Genomic DNA, 10,673 nt, shown 5'->3' with positions numbered 1-10,673 from the left:
GGAACGAAAGGACTAACGTTTTCAACCACTCTGGTTTGACCCCTCTCCAGTTTGTAGGAGACAGCGACAGGAAAGCGGTTTTGTTGTTGGCTTACACAACCTATTGCCAGGAATGGCAACGCGGGCTGCGTCCAACCAGCCTTCAAAGCCACAGTTTTCAAATGCTGCTTCTGGAAATAATCCACAATTTTAAAATCCACTTCTAGAAATATGCGAGCTGAAGACCACTTTTATAACCTGCAGGGTGATTAGCCGCTGGTTTAACGCTGTATCTCAAGAAGAGGAGTTTGGATTTACACTCCCCTTTCTCTCCTGTAAGGAGACTCAAGGTGGTTTACAAACTCCTTTCCCTTCCTCTCCCACAACAGACACCTTGAGAGGTAGGTGGGGCTGAGAGCGTTCCAAAGAACTATGACTAGCCCAAGGTCACCCAGCAGGAATGTAGGAGTGCGGAAGCACATCTGGTTCACCAGATAAGCCTCCGCCACTCCGGTGGAGGAATGAGGAATCAACCCCAGTTCTCCAGATTAGAGTCCACCTGCTCTTAACCACTACAACCACGCTGGCTCTCACTCCACTAACTCTGGTTAGATCGCTCCCCTAACTTTGGTTAGTAGAAGGACCACAACGAAGGATCCTTAACCAGGATTCTACAGCTGGGTGGTTTGTAGAAATCTAGTTTAGTCCATCCATGGAAATGTGGAAGTCTCACTTTAACCCTGACTTGTTTGGTTCCACCATCCCAGCATTCAGAGCAACTAAGAATAAAAAAAACAATTGCTTCTTCTGTGAGTTGGCAGAACTTCCCTGGAGTCTCTGTTAAGTTCCAACATTCTGCTACACTAACCATGAAGGTTTCACTGCCTGCCATTAATCTTGTGGTCCGACCACAAGCCTCCAAGTGTACAGCCCCCTCCTGCTTAAACATCTTGCCAGTTTCTTTTCCTGCCAATCAGATCACATGGAAGCAAGGCTGGTAAAAGTCAGTATGTTCTTTATTGGCTGGTAGGCTGGTGGGAAGGAGACAAAGACATCCTCCCCCTTCCAATTCACCAATCATCTTTGGACAAAAATATAGAGGGCCGGGGCCTCCGAGGGCCCCCCGAGAATCTGATACAAAAGTACGCCGGGAAAGCAGAGGGGGAGGAAAAACAGAGGGTCGCGTGCGACTCTTAGAGCCACTTGTACATCCCATCTGCTCGGGGTGACCCCCCACGTTTGCACCGCCCTCCCCAATAGAAAAACAACCCTGAAATACCACTTCTGAAAACCGGGAGAGATTGACGCGTGGGAAGGGGGAGCCACGTAACCAGGACCCCCTGCCACGCTCTTCGCTCTCCCCGACAAGAGAGACTCGGCTCAAAACTAAAAACTCTATAGACAAACCCAGCTTATGTGCAAAGGATCTTAAGACACTCGTCACAGGGAAGGGAAGGGAAGAGAGAAACTTCTGACTTTAAGTGACCCGTCAGCAGCCAGGGCTGGACTGGGCCGGGGCAGAATTGTAGTGTGTGTCTGTAGTGTCGCTTTCTCTTGACCAGGGCAGGGTTCGCCGCTGGCGAAGAGGTGCTGGATCGTTGAAATTCCAGGAAAGAAAGAAGTGGGACAGGGTTTATTTTTCAGGGAGGGGGGGAAAGGGAACCAGAAGTCCTCCCCTCCCTCATCCCAACTTATAGTGTGCAATCAAAGTTATCACTTTAATTTAAAGCTTGTAAGCGCTCAGAAATACGGCTGTATGGCTTAAGGGGAACATCCAACCCTGTCCACCGACCGGGGGGGGGGGGGGCACCGAGGGAGGGGGCGGAAGGGAGGGAAGAGACTGCCGGATCCGCTAGTATTTCCTCTGTAGCTTCTGGAAGTCGCTCGTGTTGAGCCGCGGCCGAGGCAGGTCGCCGAACATCTCCGTGCCGTCCGACACCCGCAGCACCAAAGCCCGCATGCTGGCGGCAATCTTCTCGAGGTCGGGGGACGAATGCTGCGGAGAGGAACAAAACAAGGGGGTCAGTGACCCCTCTCTTCCCCCGTTATCCCTTGCGGATATCCCACTTGCTTCTCCCCTTTCTTGTGCCCACTGGTTGCGAGCAGGGCCGTTTCCCAAGGAAAGATTTCTTAAGTCTGTCAAAGAATCATCGGACTACAACAGGTGTACAGGAAAGTGCCCTGTCTTTAGAGGATTCTGCTTATAACACACACACAAGAACATAAGAACAAGCCAGCTGGATCAGACCAGAGTCCATCTAGTCCAGCTCTCTGCTACTCGCAGTGGCCCACCAGGTGCCTTTGGGAGCTCACCTGCAGGAGGTGAAAGCAATGGCCTTCTGCGGCTGTTGCTCCCCGAGCACCCTGGACTGTTAAGGCATTTGCAATCTCAGATCAAAGAGGATCAAGATTGGTAGCCATAAATCGACTTCTCCTCCATAAATCTGTCCAAGGCCCTTTTAAAGCTATCCAGGTGAGTGGCCATCACCACCTCCTGTGGCAGCATATTCCAAACACCAATCACACGTTGCGTGAAGAAGTGTTTCCTTTTATTAGTCCTAATTCTTCCCCCCAGCATTTTCAATGAATGCCCCCTGGTTCTAGTATTGTGAGAAAGAGAGAAAAATTTCTCTCTGTCAACATTTTCTACCCCATGCATAATTTTATAGACTTCAATCATATCCCCCCTCAGACATCTCCTCTCTAAACTAAAGAGTCCCAAACGCTGCAGCCTCTCCTCATAAGGAAGGTGCTCCAGTCCCTCAATCATCCTCGTTGCCCTTCTCTGCACTTTTTCTATCTCTTCAATATCCTTTTTGAGATGTGGCGACCAGAACTGGACACAGTACTCCAAGTGCGGTCACACCACTGCTTTATATAAGGGCATGACAATCCTTGCAGTTTTATTCTCAATTCCTTTCCTAATTATCCCCAGCATAGAGTTTGCCTTTCACACATAGAGGATCTTCGAAGAGGCATTCCACCCTTGGCGTGAGCACAGGGGAATGTGGCAAGGGCGTTGTTGTGCATCTTGTATGAAACATGCCTATCAAACAGTTTCCCAGAATTTCTTCTGCTACGGAAAGGGAACTGATGCTACGTGAGGATCTGTGGTCCTCACCACCTGGAACAAAATATTTTGCCCAACCCGCACTCCTGTTTCTCTCTCAGCGGCGTTCACACATGTTCAAGCTTCTCTTGTGAGGAGCAGAAAATTTCAAAAGCAAGGCTTCTTCGACTACTGAATGGACGATCCTCATGCAAAAAGGATCTGGGAGTCTGAGTAGACCACAAACTGAACATGAGTCAGCAGTGTGATATGGCAGCCACGAAAGCCAATGCAATTCTGGAATGCATCAATAACAGTATAGTGCAGTGGTGGCGAACCTATGGCACGGGTGCCAGAAGTGGCACTCAGAGCCCTCTCTGTGGGCACGCATGCTCAGAGTTCGTCATGTGTGTGGGGGAAATCGCCCCCCCACACACACACACATCTAGGCTGGCCTGGATCGCTGGACTTGATGTGTGTGCACCTTAGCGAGCAGGGAGGACTTGGCTGGTGGGCTTGGTGCCTGTGCTCGAGGTGGCTGCTGTCTGGGGGGAGGGGGGGCGCAGAGGCGGCAGAGATGCTAGAGAGGCACAGAGCAGCACATGTGGGACTTGCTGGAGGCTACAGCAGGGGGTTATTCAAGTTAAATTGCCGTGTTGGCACTTTGCGATAAATAAGTGGGTTTTGGGTTGCAATTTGGGCACTCTGTCTCGAAAAGGTTCGCCATCACTGGTATAGTGTCTAGATCAAGGGAAGTAATTGTATCACTCTACTCTGCCTTAGTCAGACCTCACCTGGAGTACTGTGTTCAGTTCTGGGCACTGCAATTTAAGAAGGATATTGACAAGCTGGAACGTGTCCAGAGGAGGGCAACCAAAATGGTAAAAGGTCTGGAATCCATGTCCTACGAAAAGAGGCTTAAGGAACTGGGGATGTTTAGTCTAGAGAAGCGAAGGTTAAGGGAGAACAGGGGCAATGACAGCTATGTTGAAATATTTGAAGGGATGCCATTCGAAGAGGGAGCAAGCACGTTTTCTGCTGCCTCAGAGACCAGGACACGGACTAATGGATTCAAGGTGAAGGGAAAGAGATTCCACCTAAACATCAGGAAGAACTTTCTGACTGTCAGAGCTGTTCGACAGTGGGATTCCCTGCCTCGGAGAGTGGTGGAGTCTCCTTCTTTGGAGGTTTTTAAACTGAGGCTGGGTGAACATATGTTGGGAGTGCTTTGATTGTGTGTTCCTGCATGGCAGGGAGTTGGACTGAATGGCCCCGGTGGTCTCTTCCAACTCTATCATTCTATGATACACACAATATTCATTTCTCCACTTGCAAGTCACGTCATGTACACAGGATCTATTTTCCTAAGGATGTGCTTGCAAGCATTTGTACAGAGACACCGCCACTAGCCACCTGCTCAAAGGAAGCTCTGGTCTTCTGGAGATGCCTCCACTTTCCCTAAGGGCATTCCACCAAACCCACCTCCTCAGCTGCAACCCACCTTGCTGTTCTCCTCGTCAGAGGAGCGCATCTCTTGCCGTTGCTCTTTAAACCCCCAGACTGGCACGGAGACAGGCAAGGACTTGGCATATTGGTGGCTGAGGGGTGGAGGGGCTGTCTGCCCAGGGGCCTCCTCACTCAGACTCCCATCTGGAGAAGAACAGAAAGGCACAAAACAGGTTAGAATGACAAGGAGCAATCAAAACTTAAAACAAGCCACAATAAAGCAATGAGAGAAAGCTTTCATGGCCGGACAGTCAACTGGTTGTGGTGGGCTTTCCGGGCTGTGTGGCCGTGGTCTGGTAGATCTTGTTGCTAATGTTTCGCCTGCATCTGTGGCTGGCATCTTCAGAGATGGATCACAGAGGGAAGTCCGACCTAGACACAGTGTGTAACAGACTTCTCTCTGCGATACACCTCTGAAGATGCCAGCCATAGATGCAGGCGAAACGTTAGGAACAAGATCTGCCAGACCACGGCCACACAGCCCGGAAACCCCACACCAACCAATGAGAGAAAGGTACACGGCATGTGCATAGGATTATATACTAGTGTGGAGGCATGCAACTTTCTTGATTGCTGCACCTCAACTGACTGTACTAACATCTTTTTGTGAGACAGCGTACAGAGTCCTTGAACTCTTCTACCAAGGCATTCTCAGACTGCATCACACTCACTTTAAATATGGGGAACCAACCCCCTGAAAAAGCCCAACGTGTGCAGGGATGCCTGTCATTCTCTTCTGCTCCCACTCACCATCAGTGCTCTCTGGGTCAGAGTCGAAGAAAGGTTCATACTCTTGGCTTGGGGAGTCCTCGTCCATCACAAACAGACCTAGAAGGAGCATTTGAAAAGAAACAATGAAATGACGATCGTTGGTGCAGGGGGGCCTCGTACAGGTGTAAGAAGCGAGCGGTCCGCCCTGAGCTACATGGACATGCGTTAAGCTTCCGTGTGTTTTCCTTTCTGGTCTCTCCCACGTTCTGCAAACTCCGCAATCTCGCGTGGAACGACGTTTCTGCTCACAAGAGAAGTGGGTGGAAGAGAATGTCCTGCCTGTTGAGGGGGACAGGAGAAAATAACACACACACCCTCCCCCGCCGCTACGCATTTGAGGTCAGCAACTATTTTTTGTCGAAGGCTACTTTGGAAATTGAGAATGTGCCCACCAACAGTGTTTGCTGTTATAACCTGACATTGCTTTTGTCTCTTGGCTGAAGCCAGACTGATAGCTGCCAATTCTCATGGGGCAAATTTGACCAAGGAGCCTGCAAGTGTTAACCACTAATTCAAGGAATTATCATTCTATTTTAATAGGGGGAAGGAGGAGGAGAAGGAGCAGGAGGAGAAGAAGAAGAAGGGAAGGAGGAGGAGAAGAAGAATTTGGATTTAGACTGCCCTTTCTCTCCTGTAAGGAGACTCAAAGGGGCTTTCAATCTCCTTTCCCTTCCCAACCCCCACAACAAACACCCTGTGAGGTGGATGTCACTGAGAGAGCTCCAAAAGAGCTGTGACTCGTCCAAGGTCACCCAGCTGACATGTGTTGGAGTGCGCAAGCTGATTTGGTTCACCAGATAAGCCTCCACAGCTCAAGTGGCAGAGCAGGGAATCAAACCCAGTTCCTCCAGATTAGAGTGCACCTGCTCTTAACCACTACACCACTGCTGCTCCTGTGAGCTGTGACCAAGCCAGGGCAAGGGAGGTGGGGCTGCATGCATTTTCAGCTTCAGACTGGCTTGGTCTGATAATGAGCTGATGGTCTGAGCTGATGGTCTGATAAAAGAGGCCTGCTGTTGGGCTGATGAGAACAGACTGGAGGGAGCTGTCGACCAGCCAGAGAAGCAGACAAACATTGAAGATAGTTGGAGGGGAGAAGCCACAGCAGTAGCTGAGAGGGCCAGAGGTAGAACCTCCGAGGGGCTTAGAATCATAGAGTTGGAAGAGACCTGAAGGGCCATCAGGAACACACAATCCAAACACTCCTGACGGATGCCAATCCAGCCTCTCTTTAAAAACCTCCAAAGAAGGAGACTCCACCACTCTCCGAGGCAGTGAATCCCACTGCCGAACAGCCTTGAAAGTCAGAAAGTTGTTCCTAATGTTTAAGTGGAATCTCTTTTCCTTCCCCTTAAACCCATGACTCCCGGACCTAGTCTCTGGAGCAGCAGAAAACAAGCTTGATCCCCCACCAACATGACATCCTTTCAAATATCTAAACAGGGCGATCATGTCACCTCTTCACCTTCTCTTGATCTGGTCCACGGGCTACCAGGGTCAGGGCGCTGATTATCAGTGTGAAACAAACAGGACCGTATCCTCTGAGCATGCATCACTGGGTGAAAATAGGGAGTTTCAGGGGAGATCTCTGCTGATGTCAGAGGAGGCGACTTGTTTTTAAAGTTAAAAAGGCAGACTAGTGCTTTGCCTTCAAAGTGCCCAGGGCCACATCCAGCTGTTTCCCAAACAGCCTCCCATCCTAGATCTGCTCAGCTTCAGAGATGGAACTGATAGCACAGCCCTTCAGAGCACCACGTTGGATAAAGAGGGGACGCTGCCTTGTGGGGTGGGAGAAGTGGTTTCGGATCACAAGTACCAGGCTGAGTGACATGCCACTGACCTGGGCTCCTCGACCCTGGCAGCTAAATATACCTCTGCTTTTCTTAGCCCTGGTTTGGGCTCAGCTGGAGTATCATGTTGGCTAGATGGACGAGGGCCCATTCACAGGACAGCAACAGATCGAAAGGTTCAGAAAACAAGGCTGAGCTGGGGCAGAGCCAAGAAGAAGAGTCTGGATGTATACCCCATCTTTCTCTCCTGTAAGGAGACTCAAGGTGGCGTACAAGCTCCTTTCCCTTCCTCTCCCCACAGCAGACACCTTGTGAAGTAGGTGGGGCTGAGAGAGTTCCGAAGGACTGTGACTAGCCCAAGGTCACCCAGCAGGAATGTAGGAGCGTGGAAACGCATCTAGTTCACCAGATAAGCCTCTGCTGCTCAGGTGGAGGAGTGGGGAATCAAACCTGATTCTCCAGATTAGAATCCACTTGCTCTTAACCACCACACCACGCCGGCTCTCGAGGATGAGAGCCGGTGCCCAAAAGTTGCCAGGTGATTTACATCCCACTTTTCTCTACCTTTAAAGAGTCTCAAAGCAGCTTACATTCCCTTCCTCTTCCCACAACTGATACCCTGTGAAGATGGGCCTGAGAGAGTTCTGAGAGAACTGTGACTAACCCAAGGTCCCTCAGGAGGCTTCACGCAGAGGAGTGGGGAATCAAACCCCCACTCTCTACATAAACAAAACAATGAAACAGACAAAGGCTAGCAAAATATTTTCTCTTTAAATATAAACATCACATTATGTAGTCCTCAAATACCACAGTTCAAAAAACAAATAAGAAATTCAGCCATTGGACCAGCTAGTGTATATTTAACCTCAACTGACCATACTAACATCCTTACCTGAGACAGAGTATACCTCACAAGGTGTCTGTGGAGTGGAGAGGAAGGGAAAGTGTTTGTAAGCCACTTTGAGACTCATTACAGTCGAGAAAAGCAGGGTATAAATCCAAACACCCCTTCTTCTACATTTCTACAACCTTCATGTCAGTAGACTTACCAGTGGTGTCACTGGGATGGTCTCTCGAACCTGGTTGCTCTCCTTCTGTCAGTGTGTTCCTATCTCCTTCATCATCCTCATCTTCAGGCTCGTGGCCTCCCAAAGCCTCTGGCGAAGGCCCCTGTGGGGGAGGCGTCCTGTGCGGGGCGGGCTCACCTGGGGCACCAGTGGCAGGACAGCTTCGAGAGTAGGAGCCATGGTTGGGGGACAGGCGAGGGGCCACAGGAGGACGGGCAGCGTAAGTGAAGGCCGTGGTCTTGTGGACCACTGCAATGTCTTCGAGGTAGCGTTGAACGGCATCAGCCAGGGCCCCACTTCCATGCTGCGCGTAGCCAAAGCCGCCAGGGGGAGGGGCCCTGAAGGCCGTGAGCAGCACCACTTCGTTGCCCGTCTGACGCCGGTATCCATCCGCTGCCGCTACTAGGGCGGCCCAGCTCTCCTTGTGGTTATCAGCCATGGTCGTCATCCTACAAGAGAACAAGAGGAAAAGGGATATGTGGGTTACTACCAGATTCCTGCTTCTTCCAGGGAAAGCTGGGGATCAGGGAAGGGTTCCAGGGGAGCCTTCAGTCAAGTAGGTGGAGCAATCAGGACCAGAAATCAGAACTCCTGGGTTCTGTCAAAGGGAAGCAAGAGTTCCTGGCTTGGAGGAGGGAAGAAGTCGGGACATTCTGGTTCTTTTCCCCTGAGTACCAAGAACTCACGGGTCTGCAGTAAGGAACTAGCGGGCTTGAAAAGTACTAGAGGCTCTAGGTCTGCACAGAGGGGCAAAGCAAGAACACAGGAATTAGGTCTCCTCCGTTGGGGAGGCATTACAAGCCCAGGGTCTGCTCAGAGGAGCTAGGAAAGGAGCCAAGGACTCCTCAGGCTGCTCAAAGGGGCCAGTGGACTTGGAAGGGGCTAGAGGTCCAAGGTCTACTCAGAGGAGCTAGTGGGCTTGGTAGTTCCCAGGACTCCCTGGGAGGGGCATGCAATTTAGCAGGCTGCAGCAGAGAAACCCAAACCATTAAAACTCCAGGATTCCTTGCAGAAGAAGCAAGAGTAAGAATAGGAGACCGAGGCTGTTGGATTATCTGGCAAGGAAGCAAAATGTTACAGGCATGCCACGAAAGGGGGGAGACATCACTGAACCAACAACATTAAAGGGAGGGGAGAGTAAGCATGGAAAAGGGTACGGGGCTGGCCCCTCCCGAGCCCTTAGGAGATAGTAAGGATGGAATGGGGGGGGGGGCATTACCTTCTGAGCTCCCTCCCCAAGCTCACCCTTCCCACATACAGGCTCACCCCTCCGAATCCTGACCTCTCACCTTTAACCCCTCCTGGGACACTTAAGCCCCCCTCCACCTCCAAACAACAAGCCTTCTTCTCCTCCCCCTTCCCAAAGATCCGCCTCCTCCGGCTGCCCTCACAAGACATGAGGACGTCGTCCACGCTGCGCCCTTTACAAAGATGGCGCAGAGAGGGGGGAGGGGAAGTGCCCAAGGAAAAGATGGAGGCAGAAGGCCATTGTTCCCTAAACAAAGATGGCGGTCGCAAAAAACTGCCACTAACGTGGGACGCAGGAGAAAGTGACCCGTAACAAAGATGGCGAAAGAAGCCTCAAGGCTCCCGGCACAGAGATATATGAATCGGGGGGAGAACCTGGTAAGGGCCACCCATTCGACTAAATAGGAAGGAAAGAGCGACCGGATTTCCGGCTTACTCTTGTCGCCATGGTTTTTTAACTCCTTAACGGTGCGAAAGAGACAGCTGTTCCTAGGACAGTGGTGGCGAACCTATGGCTCTCCGGATGTTCATGGACTACAATTGGCCATGCTGGCAGGGGCTGATGGGAATTGTAGTCCATGAACATCTGGAGTGCCGTAGGTTCGCCACCACTGTCCTAGGATGTAAGGGAGACATCCCGGTTACAATCCTAGCTGCAGTTGAACTCTCAGATCTTCTTGTGTGGAGACAAATATGAATTTTAAAGTGTATGCCAAGCTGTCATGTCGAAGGTCCTTGAAATAGATAGTGGAGGAGATAGGTCGGAACTGTGTGACAGTATCGCATCTGTAGTGTAGCTGGAGGGAGGAGAAGAGAGTGACTGTGAGGTGTGGTGACCATGCTGCAGATCTTTTTTTTAAAAAAACCCTCCAATGCTGTTTACTCCCCCATAGTGCAGATTAAGGGGGCGAGGTAACGGAGGTGTAAAACTGTCGTTGCAACAACCATGCAGTGTAGTCCAGTGCTCTGGCTAAATGGGAAGGATGCGAAAGGTTGATGCGCTCTTTTCCTTCTCTCTGGCAGCTTTGCAAAGGAGATGGATGAAGGCAATATGCGTTAACAAGTAGGAGGTACTGCCGTCTCCACATTTCCCCTGAAGTTGGCAAATGCTTTTGGTTCCCCCTTCCGTTTATTTCTCTACTCCTTCAGTGCTTTGTTGTATTATTATACTGGGGCTTTATACCTTATTTATTGTTTATTTTTATTTATTGTTTAAATTTCTATACCGCCCAATCCCCTAGGGGATTAATTAACTTTCTATGT

General features: G+C 50.5%; 1 protein-coding gene across 4 annotated transcripts; it reads right to left on the bottom strand.

The window, feature by feature from the left end:
* Positions 1-977: 977 nt before the first annotated feature.
* On the bottom strand, positions 978-9,551 carry AKT1S1 (AKT1 substrate 1). Of its 4 annotated transcripts, none has more exons than XM_048518384.1 (5): positions 9,452-9,551; positions 8,145-8,611; positions 5,285-5,362; positions 4,530-4,678; positions 978-1,975 (listed from the first exon to the last, which is right to left on the bottom strand). In XM_048518384.1, exons 2-5 carry the CDS (start codon positions 8,608-8,610, stop codon positions 1,832-1,834), a joined length of 837 nt encoding a protein of 278 aa, XP_048374341.1. In that variant the 5' UTR covers position 8,611; positions 9,452-9,551; the 3' UTR covers positions 978-1,831. The 4 variants fall into 4 exon arrangements, with proteins under 4 accessions (XP_048374341.1, XP_048374343.1, XP_048374340.1 ...); XM_048518386.1 differs by lacking the exon at positions 9,452-9,551 and adding an exon at positions 9,429-9,446; XM_048518383.1 differs by lacking the exon at positions 9,452-9,551 and adding an exon at positions 9,408-9,444.
* Between the last annotated feature and the right edge of the window lie 1,122 nt (positions 9,552-10,673).

This window comes from Sphaerodactylus townsendi, linkage group LG15, assembly GCF_021028975.2.
Source record: "Sphaerodactylus townsendi isolate TG3544 linkage group LG15, MPM_Stown_v2.3, whole genome shotgun sequence".
In the NCBI taxonomy this organism is placed as follows: Eukaryota; Metazoa; Chordata; class Lepidosauria; order Squamata; family Sphaerodactylidae; genus Sphaerodactylus; species Sphaerodactylus townsendi.
Note: the sequence above shows the minus strand (reverse complement) of the source record. Positions and strands in the feature narration are given on the sequence as shown.